This window comes from Gouania willdenowi, chromosome 3 (genome assembly GCF_900634775.1).
Source record: "Gouania willdenowi chromosome 3, fGouWil2.1, whole genome shotgun sequence".
Classification (NCBI taxonomy): Eukaryota; Metazoa; Chordata; class Actinopteri; order Blenniiformes; family Gobiesocidae; genus Gouania; species Gouania willdenowi.
Window position 1 is genome coordinate 18,333,381 of NC_041046.1, and position 19,095 is coordinate 18,352,475.

Sequence of the window (19,095 nt, forward strand, 5' to 3'; positions counted from 1 at the left end):
AGGATTTAAAACCATGATATGTCCCCTTTAAAGGTAATTGTAACTGAAAAATGAAATTGACCCCAACCCTGATAATAACAGTCCGTGGGTCAAACCTGCTCCTGGCCAGGTTTAAGCAGCAGGTTTGGGTTTAAGCTGCAGACATGTCATCATTTTGAAAGAAGTCATTTAGTGATGCTTTAAAACACTAACAAAGATCTACAAAATGAATAATAAGTGAAAAAGACTTCTGTTATACTTTTTTTTTAATACCTCTTTAATGCAGTATCTTAAAAGGAAATTAAACAGAATATCATGGTAAATGTTTAATTCGGATTTTAAATTGACACAAATGACTGTAGATGCTGTACTTTTTAATAAGATGATCAGTCTTCATGTGTTTAAAACCATCAGGAATATGTGTATCCATCGCCTCCATTTACCGCATGTTATGTCCATTCGTTGAGGATCCAGAGATGAATAATGAGAAAGCTCTGACTATACAGAGAGGGAAAGGCTGGTCAGGGACAGTCATAGGGCAGAGTGAAGGCTCCCCAGTGAAAAGTGTGCACACGTCCCATGCACCTGCACCGGGAGCGTCTGTAGTGTTAGACGTGACATCCAGCAGCGTCACAGCTGTTGGATAACTGATGAATTTATTTAGTGCTGAGTTCCAAGAAAATATTCATCAAACACTCACAAGTCTCATAAATTATATATTTGTGAGTTACTGTATTGTCTTTTTTTAAAACGCTGACATGCTTCAGTTGTTCTCTATGATAAATGGACTAAATACCACCATCTTTAACCCTTTACTGCATTTAAAATGTTCAAACCACAGAAACTTCTTGAATGTTTGTCCTTTTTTTCATTGTCGCCTTCTCACTGCTCAGTAACAGATGATGTCACATCCTGTTGGTGTCTGCATTGGTTTCTATTGGCTATTTATTCTGAGTAAAAACTGCAGCGTATGCGCCCTCATGTCTATGATCATTACATCTGTGATCTGTGTCACTGTAGGCTGGCTTGGCTCAGCTGGGGAGATTCAAGCTGACAAGAGTTTGATGAAATGGGAAAGGCCATCGTGGTCACGGACGGAATAGATGAACCAGTTTTAAACCATAGGCCTGGCTCTATTAACAACACTTTGAAGAAATACCCCCCTGGTTGTCTGCTTATTCTGGTAGATCAGAGGTACTGTATAGTCCAGTTAGAAAATAATTTCTTAAATACTAAAATCACACAGTTTCACATGTTTATTTCTTTTGATGTATGCAATCATTTCATTTTCATTAAGTTTTATAGAAAATCCACCTTTCATTTTTAAAAATACAATAATATAATAATTTATCAAATTATATATAACATACCACTGACCATACACCAGATCTGCAACACTTAAAACATTTGTCACAATGTTTCAGTGAAAATAAACATTTAAAGATGGATAATTTAATACTAAAACTTTATCAGTCATAAGGCTGAACGATTAATTGCATTTGCAATATTATCGTGATATCATAAAATGTGATTTTCTAATCACAAAGGCTGCAAGTTTTTTTTTCTTGTACTGTCCTGTTAAGTTCAGAGAGTGTTTAAGAAGTGCAGTCCACGTGTTCACATGTTTCATGAACCGTGAAGTTAGTTAGATATGTTGAAGAGGTAAAGCCACAGATTTGTTTGCTTTATTGTTGTAATCCGTGCTTTAAAATGTATTTTTTTATTTTTGTTTAAAGTTGAAATAAATCCGAAATTGCTAATTATGACACAAATTGATTTATTGCTTGTGTTCATTGAAAAATACATGACAAGAGGCCCTTGAAAAATGTATCGCATATTAAATTGCAATAGCAATATTAAGGAGAGAAGGGAGAAAAAAAAAAACAATAATGGAACACTAAATGGAAGTTAGTTGAGCGAAAAGGCTGTTGATTTGTAATTGGCCCAGGCAGGGCTTTTTTTTCTTTCACATTCTAAGGTTGGAGTCTTTATTTAGACATTAGCTTTGTGCTAAATGAGACAGAATCCTTTGTGACGACCCCTTCCTTTGTCAGATGTTACATGTCTATTCATGAGCGTCTCTTGATTTGAAAGACTAAAAGGAATAGAGTGGCGGGTGCAGGGAGCCAGGATGAATGGTGGGAAGGTTTGTAGAGACTGAAGTGTGCGTGCGTGCGTGCGTGCGTGTGGGTGTGTGTGTGAGACCATCAAAAAATAATTTTTATCTTTAAGTTAATGATTTTTTTGATTCACATAAGGAGTTAAAGTTAAGTTAAAACCTCTAACTTTCAATGCATCCACAGTATTTTAATTCCACTAATGCTATTGCTATTGTTATAGTTAATTGTAAAAGATGAAGGAACTTGATTAATATCTAGCTAAAAATAACCACAATTAACCTTTCACACACCAATAATGCCAGAGCTGCCATCCATACAACATGCCATTTCTCTGGGAGCAACATAGGGTTCAATGTCCTGTCCAAGGACACATGGAAGAACAGCTTATGTCCTTGGAATCAAACCACTAACCTCTTTACTAGGCAACCTCTCTATTACCTGAATTATATGGTTTAGCTTTCCTGGCAGCTGTTTTTTTTTCCCCCCTCTTAAAATATATCTGAAAGCAGGGGTGTCAAATTTGTTTTCATTCAATTTAATATCAAGTGCAATTTTTATACAACATCCAAGCAATAAGTGACGGATAGCAGTCCCTGCAGGATCTTCACATCAAAATTTTACTGATTTTGTGACCAATTTTTAGAGAAATTTTGTGTAACTGTTTGTGGAAAAGTGCAGGACTTTACAAAAATGCAGAGTTCCTTCTACCATTTGTTATTCAAAATGACTGCAGTTATGTGATTAAAAGAACCCTGCAAATATTGTGGAGTTTCATTGAATTTGTTTTTTTTGAGGTACTTAACATTATACAGAATATGAAAATAAAGCTAAAAAAGATACAATACTATTGTAAAGTGCTGCCTGGTAATAATGATCTCAAACAAAAAATTCATTAAATATAAGCTCACATCTTGTTAACAGCTTTTAACAAACAAAAAGTACAGCAGAGTTCCAGCACGTAGCCCTTGGTTTAGACCTCCATATTTTTGACCAGAAAAATGTACTTGTCCACATTGTCTGCAGTAAGTGCAGATCTGCTGGCAGCTACAAATGCAAAACATAAATTTGCTTGTTCATTTGAAACTTTGGTAAACCAACAGTGTATTTAACATTATACAGAATATGAAAATAAAGTTTAAAAAAAAATAGTGCTGCCTGGTAATAATAATATTTTCAAAGAAAAAATACATAAAATATTATAAAAAATAAGCTTTTAGCTTTTATCTGCTGCTATAAAGACTCTGATGGCAGTTGTTACAGCTTTGGCCTGATCTGAATTGCGAGGCAGAGGCTGCTTGAATGCCGGTCAGCTGCGTTTTGCACTAAGGACGTTTTCTTTCTTGTTGCAGTGATATTCACACTTGGGTGGTGCCGTTTCAAGTGAGTTAGCATGCTCGTCGTGTTCCCGGAAACATACCTGATCTCAGCTGAACAATGTTGGCACACTGCCCTCGTTTATCCACTGGTCTTTCTCCGTTGCAGTATTTCACCCGGAAGCCGAAGTGTTCTCAGCAGGAGACTTTAGCGACAGGGGAGGGTCCTCCAGCTCTGGTTTCTCGCTAGCATTAGCCATGATGTACACGGACTGCAGATGTAGCTGCAGGCGGAAGTAAACACGCAACTTCCGTTCCGACAACTCACCCGTGCACAACCCTGTACCCGAACCGAACGTCCTGTACCGAAATGGTTCAATCCAAATACATGTATTGTTACACCCTTACCAGTGAACAATTCTGTTCCTACGGTAGTGTGAGTGTATGCGGTTTAAGATGGTTCTTTGTGTGTTTGATTATTTATTTTTGACGTGTTACTACGACCTCCATTTAAACCTGTAAAACTGTGATAACGGCTCGAGTCACGTCATTAAAATAACTTTCGGGCAAATAACTTTAGAGCTGCGGGCGTGTGCGCGCCCCCCCTCACCATGCGAGGTACCGCACTACTAATTTACCGTCAGCAATTTGTTCAATAAACTAATTTTTTCGGCCCGATCTAATCTCTAGTGTAAGTACATGTGTACTAACCTCACTAAAATCAAAGCATTGCAATTGTATCAATGAATATTAATGTTTCAAAGAATATATCAACCATCCAGACTCAGGTGCATGGAATGCGGTGTTTGAAACATCCTGTTCCGGTTGTTTGTTTCAGTGAACAAGTGTTTCAACCAAAAATTGAAGATGCACTTTTGGGCCATTTTCGGCTGAAAATTTTCTGTGGCCGATTTTTTGGTGCATCACTAATTACTTTTTCTATAGTTTTGATCATTTTCGGTCATCTCCCGCCACATCCCTTGTATTTTCAGTTAATATTCTAATCAAGTTAAGTTTCATCACTATTATTATAATCATAAATTTTAACAAAAAAATAAACATTAACAAACCCCATATTTTTAAGGCAGTGGCTATTCGTACGGTTGTCGTATCAATATACCAACATTCTATATGTACGCAGCGCCCCTCGTTGGTCAGTTTAGGTCACGTGACTAAGACTAAACCTAACCCTAACCCTGAAAATTGTTGTGATATTGGGTTATAACCCAACCCTAGTCCTATACCTAACCCTAGCACTAACCCTAAGACGCTACGTATGTGTACTTTGGTAAACGTACCAATAGCACCAAGGGTTGTCCGTTGTACGAATAGACACTTTCTATTTTTAATGCTTTCATTTGTCAATTTTCCACTCACTCTCTCTCAAGTACCCCCTGTAGTGCCATTGCGTACCCCTATTTGAGAAATACTGCTCTAAATGGCCTGATTTAGGCCCTGGGCTTTGAGTTTGACACTTATGCATTAAAGTGTTCTAGGGGAACCTTCTCCAGATATTGAATTTGAGCTTTTCTACACAGTAATGCTTCAGTGTCAGTTTTTAGCTTCCATTTTTCTATGCTTTAAGGGTATTTAACTCAAACGTGATAGGATTACCTTTACTTTTCCCTGCAGATATTAAAATGTTCTCTTGAGGGTTGGACCACTCTTGATGAATTTTAGGGGTATTCAGCATGGCGACAAGGTCACTGGTGGAAAACTCTACTGCACAAGAGGAGGGAGAAATATTTTGCAATCTGATAGCTGTGGGGCCAATGAGCGGGGCAAAGATAAATAAACGGACAAACGGCATGGAAAGACTGGAAGTAAAGTCAAGGGCAAGAGGGGCATAATAGAAAAAAAAGACATGCAAAGAGAAGAGAAAGGAAGAGACCTTTTCTGTTCCCGACAAGGAATTGTTGCTAGGAAACAATTGGACCTTATTTTTTATCCTTTGACTTGATATTCCACCCTATGGAAGGAGTTTCACTGCAAAGTGGTGCAGTGTGTCCTCACAAATTTCAGATTTTCAACATCTGTGATTTCAATTCATATTGTGTCCGATTCAATTACGGAGTTCCTGAGAAAAAAACTTAATATGATGAGGTTGATCAACACATGAGCACTAATGCACACTTAATGCTGTCATTTACTGTTGACATCAGTAGACATGGATGCATACAGTATATCTGTAATATGATCACAGGCTTCAAAGCACACGCCTAAGTAAACACTTTGGTACACATTTACTTGAATTTGTACAAGGGCAGACATTGGAACAGCGCCACGAGTGTGTCGGACTGTGTAATGAGTGAAAGTGTCAGGAGTTAATTATCTATGTCTGCAGTTGTACTTGTTACACTACAGTTATTTTTTTTCTCTGAAATGATTTAAAGCTTTTGTACTATTAACTTTAATACACTTCCTGGAAGCTCTGTCTCCAAAATCTACAGTTTTGTGTACAATGCATGAGGCACAATATAAACAAATATATACCAAAGTGTAATATACCATGCGAATAAATATGTGCTATTAGATTTTTTAATACACAATGTATTATACAATAAGACAGTATCCTTTATATTAATATATTTTAATTTTAATTATTGTCACTTCTTCATTTCAAACTGTCAGCCTCTCACACAAAGGCTGTGTTTGAATTTGCGTAATGACGTACTACTCATACTGATGTCAAAATGCGTATTGGAGTGCATCTCAATTCGATAATATGGGAAGATTGAGTATGCGAGAAATACCCGGATGTATACTATATCGGGACATTTTTGAAGTATGCACGCCCCGTGATGCATTGTGAGCGGAACATAAAATGGTCCTGGGACCAGCTTCAAGCTAAAAGTCAAACATTCCTGTTTCAAAACAAAAGCATCTCTACTTGTCTTCAGTTAGGTTTTTTTTAACCTTTTTGTAAATAGGGCTCTTGTTTTGAAGTTAACCGAAAGTTTAATCAGTAGCACAATGACGGGTCCCCCGCAAATCTCCAAAGTGAATGAAATGTGTTTCCACAAGTTTTGTGGATCAAATGACAACATGTTGATTTTCTACTCAGTCACTTTCTTGCTTAAAATAATTTCAGAACTTTCATAGGTGAACCGAGATATTTAGCCTCAGTGTGCTTCAGGTTTTAGTCGTTGTCATTGTTTGGTTCGAAATGCATCTTGGGAAACTTGAAAGTATACTTCAGTAGAAACGGTCCATCCTAATCCTACTAATAGTTAGGGATGTAACGATTCTCTCAACTCCCTATACGATTCGATTCACGATACTGGGTTCACGATACGATTCTCTCACGATTTATTTTACAAAATGGGACTGGAGACAAATAATGACTGAAAAATATTCCTTTATTTTTTTTTTGGGAAAAAAATTAGAAAATACTGTACTATTTTCCTTTTATTTTTCATTGTCAAAAGAATCCTTTGATAATCTATTCAAAACAATGCAATTCAACTAAAAATAAATCTTGAATGAAATAAATAAAGGAATAATACAAATGAAGAAGAAGCCTGTTGATTTAAATTCTGGTTTTATAGTAAACAATGCAAAACTGCATAATAGTTCTTTTTCTTTTTTAAAAGTGTAACTGAAAATGTTTTTTGTGCCTTAACAATTCGACTTTCAAAAAAAAAAGAAAAAAACAGTCTGCATTGTATTTAGCTCAGATAATTGTTTGGACCAGCAGAGGGCGCTGGTAACCCAGTGGTCAGTTGGCATGCAGTTATTCTAGCAGTGAAGAAGAGATGCTTTGCTAGCAGAGAGAACTAATAGAAAAACGTGACTTTTACAGATATTCATGTAATATTAGAGATATTCTTTTGGTACGAAAGGGGTAAGGAATCATTTATGAACATGTTTAAGAGTAGAAGGTGACCAGAAAGAAAGTAGTAGTAGATTCTGCCCGCAGCCTACACTGTTAAACCAGAGAGGGATAAATATATATATAAGTGCTGCGATTCAATTTTCAGAATATCGATGTCAACCGTGATACTTATGAATCAATTTTTAACTGCCTTACGATTAATCGTTACATCCCTACTAATAGTACATACAGTACATAGTAGACAGTATACTGTATACTCATGGAGTGTGTTAGTATGCAATTTTGAACACAGTCATCCTCCTCTTTCCTTGGCTCCGCCTCTCACCCTCAGAGCAAAAACTATCCCCACTTTGCCTCAATCTCATGTTTCACCCTGCCCTCATTCACAAGTTTTGCGGAGAAACGACATACATGGACGCCAAGTTTGTGTCCGTCTGATGTGCAGCAGAATAATGCAAAATGCAGATAATACCGAAAATGTATTAAAGGTTCGAGCATGACTCGTTTTTTCCACTGGCATCCACAACAGCAGCAATACGTAGAGTTTGCTAAACTATACGTGCTACAACCCAGACCATGAGGTCAAAACGAGCCACACGACAGAACTCACTCACACATGCTGCCCTTTATAAGAGGAAAAGTTAAAAGTTGTGTATCATGTTTTGTGCAGCTATGTGTTAATACATGTGGCTGTTTGGCATTATGCACTGGGGACTTTGTTGTAAGAAAAAAAAAATACTTTGTATTTTTGCTTCTTATAACTCAAGAAGTAATTGCTAAAACATTATAAACTACCGGTACCTCTTTTTTAGAATAAAATTGAGAGGTCTTACTGAAGCTTAAACATAGCAAAAAAACACATCTACGGGCTGACCTCTAATCCTAAGAAGTAATGCTTCTTTCCAAAATTGCCAATTATACATATACTGTAATGTGTTACTTATGGGCCATTTTTAAGGGTACAAAAAACAATTTTATAGAGGTTAAGGGAAGCTTTTTAATCCCCTTTTTGCCTTTAACCAATCACATTCTGCAAAACTGAATTCATTAATGTGACCTTTATAAGGCATGTAATTTATGCATGGCTTAACTGAACTGTTGAGTTAATTGACATTTATTAAACTAATATAGTTCAGATCTTGTGTTTTTCTCAGGTTGACATTTTCAGGGTTAAAAAAAAAATTCCTAAATAATGGAAAGGTTACACTAACATTTTTTTTGTCAAAGTTAACTTCTAACTTAAATTTGCATCACCAATAACTTTGTTGGTATTTTTTTGTCATGTGCTTGCGTGTTTTTCTTGTAGATTCCATTACACACAAATAAATAATGTGATGCCCCCGGACTTATGTGTCAATTAATAAAAAATGACATTGAAGATGTTTTTTAAATGTCAAATGAATTTGCATAAATTTAGGAGAATACATATCCACCAACATTCATCTCACAATTTAAAATTCCTAGCACATGGGCATATTGTGCATGTACTTCTCAGGAATAAATGCCAGTGTAAGTAATTGCAGGGGAAGCTTTTATATCAAACATCATAATATCAGGAGAAAAGTTTTCTCTGAAAAGCCTCTAGATCACATTTGTACTTTTAGTATACTCGACCCAAATTACATCAACTGAAAGGCTATTATACGTAAGATATGAGAAAATGAGATTTAGAAGCTGCATATGCATTAAAAAGCACTTTAAATGCACGCTTGTGGTGGTCCACATGTTTGACAAACTGTGATGTCGTGATAACTGAGGGAAGTGAGTCATTCACGTGACTGGAAGTAGTTGAAGGCATCCAATCGTCCTGATGGTCACGTAGAGTCTTAGACTTATTCAAACTTGTTCACAAGAAAGGAATGCATTTGTACATTTGTAGTTAGATGGTTGGTAGTGGTTATGTTTCCTTATAAGTGTCCACCACAATGTTCCTGGTCTTCTTAGGGAAAAGAACTGGGAACTAGATTTAAAGTAACAAAGTCCTCCAATGTCAATTTTTGAAGCTTTTTCACCATAGACTATTTATTGGAGCGGAAATAAAGAGTAGTGTTGGACGTGACAACAGCATATTATGCAAACTTTGAGTGGCTGAAATCTCCAAAATGGTCATTTTTTCTGAAGTCAGATCTTACATGTTCATCTCAGAACAAGAAATTAAAAGAGGAAACCCACAAAGGAACCCACATGTTACGGAAATGAGTGAAACCAGAATTGCAAGAACGATTTCCTTGTTGTGAAGCCGTAATGATAATGTGACGTTTTCACTCATGGCCAGAAGAAGTGGTGAACAAGATAAGAGGGTTACACTAATAATAACCATGTGAACCAATTAGTTTTATTGGACATAAAGCTTTAGCAAAAGTACAACCTTTACATTGTATTAATCATTGTGTCTAGACAAGAACACCAGTGTGTTAAGAACTACATGCTATATTATATGCAGGTTAATCCTAGTATTATTTTTTTTTTTCTAGACTTTTCTAGACGGATTCCAAAAGAGCAGTGATTCAGTAGTTGTGTATTTGTGTGCGGTAGTTGTCTCCAACACAGTGGGTACTCACAACTAGTTACATTTAGTTATGCAACAATATATTTAATGAAATAATGGAAATATTTAAAGAAATGGATCATAACTATAAAAAAACACTTGTAACAAAATAATAAGACTTTTTTTTTTCCTAGTCTTACTTTACTTGAATCTTCTTTCTTCCTTTTAGTGGTTGCCTCACCAGATCATCTTCCAACACTATCCTCTCCTCCCTGAATAGAAGTTTATTTATAGAGTAGAAAAGTCTTAAGGGTTGCATTTCTTGGGTTTCTTTTTGTAACTAAACCCCTGGTTTTAGCTGACGTCCTTCTCGGGTGAAATTCCAAAAAAATATTTTTTATGGGCGGGGCTGCTGGAGCAATTAAGACACACCCAGTCTATACTACAATCTCCAAAGAACTACTTGCTCAATACTCACAGGTGCTAGATTTTATAGAAGAGGCAGGGCCAACGGTGGTGGTTCATGACTTAAAGCTGCAGTATGTAGAATCCTCCCTCCGCTCCCCATTTCGAAACCAAAACTTAACCTGCCTGTGGAGCTCTAAGGAACTTTTTTATCAATAGAAACTAGTGATAAATGTAGGGACTTCTCTTTGTGTTACTGGAGAGTTTTCTGGTGTTTTCTGTAGTTACTGTCCTCAACAGCGGCTGCTGCCGTCGGCTTCTCCCCGCTACACAGCTCTAAGAGGCTGTGATTTCAGATTGACAACCACCACTTCATATCCAGACTGTAAAATGAATTGCGTCAGTTCTCTCCACCTTGGATAAGCTTCTCAGGTTTACGCACGATTTATCCCATCTGTTCTCATTTTCCCTCTGAAGCCAGTATGTGGGGCGGACCCTGCACAGTTACAGAGATCCGCGAGGGCGCATAGCGTTTCGTTCCTCCCAAGTATGTTTTGCCTTTAGACTGTTGCTTCCCCATATCGATCTAATTTTTTCCGCTTACTTTGCAGTGTCACTGTTGACTTTACTCGAGCAGCCAATAGTAACACCCAAAACATCTCATGGAGCACTCATGTTTGTAGAAAGGTCTCTGATTGGCTGAAACCCAGCGTCACGCTCCTAGATTTATAAACCTCTTTTACAGGGCCAAGAGAAAGAGAAGTGATTCACTGTTTACTAAGAACACTTTGGTGTACATTATGCTTAAAGATGATTATGGATTTTTGACAAAATTATGCTTAAAAATACTTACATACTGCAGCTTTAAGAGGCCACCAAAATGTCACAAACTACCATTCATAACCAATAACTAAATTTAATTGTAATATCAAGGTTTCAACCCATAGGGCAGTCACTCTTACATTGTTTCAACAAAATATTCCAAATTGAAATACAATCAACACTACTTCAAACCCAACTACATATATTTTCAGCAGACAAACTAATGGTTTTGTGTTGTGTTACTCTTTAAATGGTGTAGTATTTAAAATGAAATTATTTCAGTTCTATTCCCTTACTGCTCTAATATCAGCTCATTATTTTTGATCCACCTTTACTCTCTGCTTTTCAGTCAGCAGTCCAGGCTGTGTTTGCGGGGACATTCAGCTGGTTTTGTTATGAAAGGTTAGCCTCGGTCAGAGGTCAAAGGCACTTTTTGCAGGGCTCCCTGCTGCCCCCTGGTGCCACAATAATACTTAGAGATTGTGTTTGCTAAGAGAGAGATGAGTGAATATTGGAGGGTTGCCAAGAGTTGACCTGGCGATCAAAATGATCAAACCAAACCTAATTTAAATCTCCATAGGACACTCCAAACCACACCCTAAACACATTTATTTTGAGTACAAGATTTTAAGGCGTTTAGACTACTTCTATAATTAACTACAGTATTATGTTATCTACATTAGACGGGTTGTCGAAACAAATGTGAAGGGGTTAATTAGTTGGGTCATCTTTGGATTGTATGTTATTAAAGCTTAGGGCGACAATTGGTGTACACAGCTTCTTTTCTTTTAATAGCACTGCCTTTGAAACTGGTGTATTTAATACTGCTGGGTGTGTAATCAAACATAATCTTTGAGCAATTTAATTGAGCTGGGGGCCAACTGAGCACCAGGAGCTCAACAGTCTGTGTTATGAAGTATACCCCTGTGCACTCACCATTATAACACATGGAAACATATTAACACTTAATCTTTCAGGATAAAAAATTGCCTCAACCAGGGTGTCCATTATTAGTTCTTAATTTTATATTTACGTGTCCTGAATTGATAAATACACTACTTAATTTTATGTTTTCTGTCGCGTTTCCTCAGGGTTGTCTAACTTCCGTCAGGAGCCATCTCCCCAAACGGTGCCCAGTGGTGTAACTGCCCGCTTTGAGTGCCAGATAGATGGAGTCCCTACGCCTGTTATCACATGGGAGAAGAACAAAGAGGCTGTCCCTGACGAGCCAAGGTAAACCAGCTTTTTTTTCCCTGCAGCATCTTGAATTAGAATGTTTATTTCGGCTGTCGTCAGAAAAACAAAACAGAACAAACAACTAGGGGTGTCCCGATCCGATATTGATATCGGGTATGGATCCGATATCAGCCAGAATACGAACATCGGATTTTAACGGACTGCATCTAAAACCTCCGATATAAGCGCTTTGATAAGTTTCTGTTGTTTTTGTCCCCGCCCTCACCTCCCACCATATACTGACAGTAAAAAAGAACTGAAGTGAGCTTGAATTGTTGACTATTGTTCTCTGTTTGAGTAACATCATTTTTTTAACATTCCACACTACAAAATAAGTAATAAAAGTATGTATGATTCAAGCTGATATCGTATCAGATCGATATTGTATCGGCCAATACGCAAGGCTGCAATATTGTTGTTGTATCAGGACATCCCTACAAAGAACACCCAATTGTCTAATTCTTCATCCGAAAGCTTAAACATACCTACCCCAAATTGTCGGAGGGGGTACATAAGTAAAAAATAAAAATTGAAAACCTGAACATTGATCAGCAGTCAGGAGCCTCCATGCATTTCCACAAATTACACATTAGCCAATGTAAGATATATATATATATATATATATATATATATATATATATATATATATATATATTCCTCAACAGGATAGGAAAAAAGGAAACAGACAAAGGCAAACAGAAGTAAATCTATTTAATGTTAGACCTGGCTTTAGAATTGAAATGTAACTAAATGATTAACTAATGAAACTGGTGTGGACAAAAACAATTCCTCACCTTATTATTTTTTATTGTTGTTGCAAAACTGAATTTGATATTCAGCAATAATCTTTGTTTTTGTTTTGTTTTTTGTGTTCCGTGGCGTTTTTCTCTTATATTGGGGAAGAAAAGAGTTTGTTGTGCTGCCAATATTTATTGTATTTCTAATCACCAGAAAATGTGTAGTTTGCAGTTTGAATTTCTTTTAATCGAATCCACACAATGAGTCCCTCTCACTGCCAACAATGAAATCCATTCTGTATCAAAGGAATTATGAGTTGTATATTTATGTTCCTCTATGATTTTCAAAGGAACATATTGAAAAACTAACGACTGCGAAAACTGTTTCCACAGTAAGTAAAAATCATTCAAATCATGTTTTTCTAGTGTGAAGTCCATTTCTGTCTATGAAAACTGGGTCAAGCAATTATTTCAGATGTATATGGTGCATCTACCCAGCCGAAGTGAACATTCATATAATTGAATTTGTTTTTTTTTTATTGTTAATAGTTAAAATACACACATAGATATTAAAACCCTCATTGCCATTACATGAAACTTTCAATTAGTCACCAGGTAAAAAGACTATTCAGCTCTGTATACAATAGGTTGAGATTTTACGTATTGGATGTCTATCTGCTGTCCCAGAGGCACGATTAAAGTCTTATGTAAACCTAATTATTTCCTCCATACATCAAGGCTGCTAATGATCAGTAGGTCAATTCAACCTTTGAAAGTCAATGGACAAGACACATCCCTAATGGTCTCATGGTGGCTCCGAGTGTAATACGTGTACAGTGTACAGGAGCTTTTTCATTTATGGTAAAAGTCTTTCAATCTGTGGCACTGTGTGCACTGTGAGGGGTCATTGAATGTGCTGTGTAATGCCGTTTACGTTTTTCATTTCACTAGGTTTTTACCAATATCAATGCTTATTTTGAATACATATTTTTCATAAAGACTTTCATCATTGTGTGCTATATTTTTTAGAAAGGAATAATAAACACAGCAGAGTAGTGGTTGTATTGGTTAGCAAACACACATGAAAATCATGAATATACACTGTATGAGCATCTAATAAAAAATAGAAAAGAAATAAGGCTAAGTTTGACCCTGAATCGTTCTTCTTACAGTCCAAGAATTACAACAAAACTGAACTGGACAAAATCCCAATCCCATGCATGAATACTGTACAGAAAAAACTCTAGAATTTCTTAAATTTAATTTTAGTGAAAGTTGTTCTAAAATAGAAATGAAAACTGGGATTGTGTCATTTCATTTTGTGGTGAATTCGAATTACAAGTATTGTTCGAAGTGGAAATATCTTCAAAAAGATCCAAAAAAAAAAGAACATACCCAATGATATGACAAACTACAACAAATTAACTGGAAGTTATTCTTACTTTCGCTCTTATTATACTTGCTTTTTGAAGCCAGGAAGGGGCTATGCTACTGGTGGCTAGTTAGCATGTTAGCACCTAAACATGTGCTTCAGCTAAAAATGGCCCTGCTCCCTTGTTAAACAGGCTTGTATTACCAACATGCTTCATTTATTCCTGAACACTAATCCTTCCTTCACACCAAGAGAGATGGGTTTAAATTTAAGGAGCTCTGTTTATCAAAACACAGCTGATTTCTTTGCAACCATCAAATAAGACGTTGATATAGTCAACCAAGGCTAATTGTAGCTCCCCAATAAACAATCAGGTATTTTAGTTGTGCAAGCTTCTGGCTGAATATATTCTCTTTTACAGTCTCACTGAGAAATATTGACATTTTACAGTGGCTCTATTGGCACAGGGCTTTGCTTCCAGCCGTAATGTGGAAGTGTTAATGTCTGCTGTCGCCCTGCATGACCTGCAAACAGCTTGCTGCTTATGAGCTCTTATTGGTAAGAGATGTTTTTCCCACCTCAGGCACAGTTAATGGCCTTTACTGGAAAGAGCCAAAGCATGGTTGATTTAGACCAGTGGTTCCCAATCTTTTTTGTCCCTTGTACCCCTTTCACCTTTTTGTCAAATCATATTTATCCCCTCTTCATATCATAAGTACCATCTCCATAATTCCATATGCGTCTTCATTTGTGGAACAGCAGGCTCTCCTAAACCCTTAAGCCCATGTTTACATGAGAGCTTAAAGTCCTCTTTAATTCAGAATTGAAGTTAAATCCTCTTTAAAATGACCTTGTGAACACTTAATTTCGAATTAAAATATAATTCCGAATTAAACTTACATCCAAATTAGGTGACTGGCTTATTCCGATTTTAATTCTGAATTAAATGTGTCTCGATCATTGGTTCCCTAAGGCTTAATCTACAAATTCAAAACAATGAGTGGTATTGAGTTAAACTACTACTTTTATGTGATTAATTCAATAGTAAGTAAATGCAATCTCCTTTGTAAAACGTAGCTAATTAATTGCTGGTTTTCCATTTCAGATTTTCGCAAAATAAAAGCAATATTTGTAAATGCCGACAAAGTATAACTGCGCTTTGAGTTTTGTGTTTCCATTGAACGTTGTTGTGGGCAGGAGCCTCGCAACGCCCGTGTTTTCTCATCCCGCAAGACTTTGCCGCAGGAAGATGGATGCGCCTTCTTCTGTTTACATGTACCGCGCCATGTTTTCTCGGAAAGAAGTAGTCATGTGACCTGGGGCCTCATTTATAAATGCTGCATACGTAGAAAAGAAAGCGTACGCCACATATATCCCAAAAAAAAAAAACCCCTGCCGAGATAATGTGTGCACCTCCACGGCAGCGTTGACCCTGCCGTAGGCACAAAATCATGAGAAACAGGAAACTCCGCCCCCAAAAGGAGAAGGATGAAATTAGAGACTGTGAAATTGATACGTTTGTGTGAAATAATCAAACATTGCACATTTCACAACACATATATATGAAGGATATATTTGCAAAAACAAAGGAGGAAATATTATACTGACGCCCCAGGGAGTGAGTGACGCACACGCGCCTACAAATATAATGTTATAATAATAATAGTAATGAAAATCACATGATCATTGCGCAAAACTGCTCATCAATTGGCTGCAACAACTGAACAACAATTGAACGCACAAAGACGTACAGTAGCTTATCTGGCACTGCTGGAGGATCCCCCCCCCCCCGTGAGGAAGTGGTACTGCGGGGGGGAGGAATGCGAGGTGCACCACGGAACAGTAAACACCCTGGGAATGATGAAAAATATGGTTTTATTTGAAATTAAATATTGTGAATTACGTATAGTACCAAATGTGTTTTAGTACCACTTCATTTTTATCATTTCAAACAAGGAAATATAATTAAATCCCATTCTTCTGGTACATATAGTGCATCTGTGTGCATCCTCATCCTGCGTTGTAACACAGAGAGGTTTCCCTGATCCTCCAGCCTTTTGTCTGAGACTGAGCTGCGGTGCGCTTTCCTCCATCTGTTGAACAGACGTTCTTCCTATGGAGAGTAATCCACATTTTCTTCTTCGCTTTTATGTCTGACCATTTCTTTTTCACCTGTCACAGTCTGATTCACCGCAACAATTCACCACAACAATTAATACCTCCACCTCACATTGAGTGAAATATGTTTTATTTGCTCTTTTTCCACTTCGATCGTGACATTCGTATTAATGAATATTCATTTAGGGCGTTCACCGGACCTTTTATGGGCACCATATGGGCGGAGCAAGGTGTTTCCTCACGTGTGACAACTATCGAGTTGATTGTGATTTATGGACAGAAACAGGTGTGAGGCGTACCTGCGCCCTTGTTTATAAATCGTAAAAAACAAAAATACATTTGCACACACTTCCTGGTTTTTATCTTACGGCACCTGAAGTGTGCTTACCTAGGCACACTTTTATAAATGAGGCCCCAGGTACGTCAAGTCCTGTGACGTGTATTTGCGGAAAAGGTGTTTCCATAGCGCTTTTGTGGCACATTTCAATATTGAAACGTCTGAAATACCTCCTCGTGAAAGCCTAAAACATTTTTTTGCGATATTTCGATTTTGCGCATTTCCAATGGTAATGGAAACGCAGCTATTCTTTCCTATTGTCAGAAGTGTGATAAAACTAGCCACTACAGCGTAAAATAATCCTGTTTCAATGATGTACAAGAAAATTGAGGATTACATTGAGCAATTTTACTGTTCGTTTGTGGTGCTAAAAAAAAAACTAAAAAGGAACATTCACTTACACGTACCCCTGTTTGGGAATCACTGATTAAGACATTTTTTTTTTTTTTACTGCTATACATTTTCCTTCTTTTTTTTAATTACCTCTTTCTTTATGTCTGAGACTCTGCTGTCACCTGATTTTTATATGGCATTCTCAATTGATTACTTTTTAATATTTGTGCATTTCATTTGTCTTCAGCAGTGGCTGCTTGTCTTTCATCATTTTTCCAATCCACTCCTTGTCTATATTCCTCTAAGCTTTTTTTTATCTCATCTCATCTCCTCTTCACAATTTCCTCTCTGAACAACCTATCAGTCATCACACGTAGGTTGAATTAATAGTCTATGATAAAGGTGATAAAAGGCGGGATTGCATTACATTCCCAGTGCCCTCAGGAGAGAAGCTTGCAGGCCAGGAGAGAATTGGTTGGAACATGACCTCCATACATAAAGGAAAGGAAATGTAGTGATATGTAGAAGTGTGCGTCTGTGTGTGTGTGTGTGTGTGTGTGTGTTCTTCTTTGTCCTCACGCGCCGTCTTAATCCTCTTTCTGCCAACCCTTTATTCTGTTGTTTGTTTGTGCAACAGGTTCATTTCTCTTCCAAATGGTGTGCTCCAGATTCTGGAAGTGACCAAGGTGGATGAGGGCGCTTACCGCTGTGTTGCTTCCAACTCTGCCAGAAGGGACATCAGTCATGAAGCTAAACTCAGTGTTACCACAGGTGAGGTCTGTTGTTGTATTTCAACGTATTACCCGGCACCAGTGGACGCCACCAGCACAATAAGAAGTATGTGAGCAGTACCACAAATTTCCCCCTTTATCACTTGTGCCCAAGCGCAACAAAAAAAAAGAAATATTCCCTTTGACAGTCACTTATTTGTATTCCCTTTTTGTTCTCTCACTGGCTTCCCCTTTTATTAATAAGTAACAGCTAAAATATGAATATGTATAATAAAAACCTCCGGTATGCATTTTGGGATGTGATCCCACTTCCCTTTATCCTGTGAAGTACATGAACCCCGACACGTCTCAAGGTGATCACAGAGAAACTTTTCACCTCTCGCTGATGAATTTGAACAGCCTTCTTGTGTCAAACTGCACCTAAATCATCCTGCTCAGTGAAGGGCACACATCCAACTCAAGCACATTTAAATGGCACAGTCTTCAAAGATGCATAATGAAGGCGCTTCTATGGGACTAAGACTATAGGGAAACGCCTCCATTCTGTACACATAGATGTGCATAGGATTAATGTATGACTGCTATTAATGTGGTTGTGGGAAACCAAGTAATCGGCAGAAACTAAAAGAAATGACATTAAAAAAAATGACTGGTTCACAGCCGTTGTCAGGACATTGCACACACCAAAAAGTAGGTGTGTCCCGATCCGATATCGGATATTGGTTCGATATTAACCTGAAAACAAATATGGGGTATTGGATACAAAATACCCCCCAATTTCCTTTTTATGTATTTTATTCAATTGTTATTATGTTGAAGGTTAAAATTTATGTAACCAATTGGTTAATAATAAATGGGTCAGTTTTTCCTACTGTTGCTGACTATTGTTCTCTGTTTAAGTAACATCACTTAATCAAGCCTTTTCTAACATTCCACACGACAAAATAAGTCATTATTATAAAAAAAAAATGTATGATTCATGCTGATATCGGATCAATATCGGTATTGGCCGATACGCAAGATTGCAATATCGGTATCATATCAGAAATGAAAAAGTTGTATCGGGACATCCTTACCAAAAAGTAAACAAATTAATTTCTCAAATAGCAGAAAAACACTCAATTTGACATCAGTGGCGATATGGTAATGGATCGATACGACAGTAATGGAATCACTGTGACGATATAATACAATATTTTTGGAAAGAAAAACAATATGTTAAAAAAGTATATAAAAAAATAAAAGTAAGGAAAGAAAGAAAAAAAAAAA

At 37.1% G+C, this 19,095-nt stretch overlaps 1 protein-coding gene across 1 annotated transcript in view; it reads left to right on the forward strand.

The window, feature by feature from the left end:
- igdcc4 (immunoglobulin superfamily, DCC subclass, member 4) overlaps positions 1-19,095 on the forward strand; it is a 108,281-nt gene that overhangs the window by 51,457 nt on the left and 37,729 nt on the right. Inside the window, exons 3-4 of the mRNA XM_028441345.1 lie at positions 12,054-12,195; positions 17,733-17,866. Of these exons, the coding sequence (XP_028297146.1) occupies positions 12,054-12,195; positions 17,733-17,866 (276 nt within the window). The remainder of the gene's footprint in view (positions 1-12,053; positions 12,196-17,732; positions 17,867-19,095) is intronic.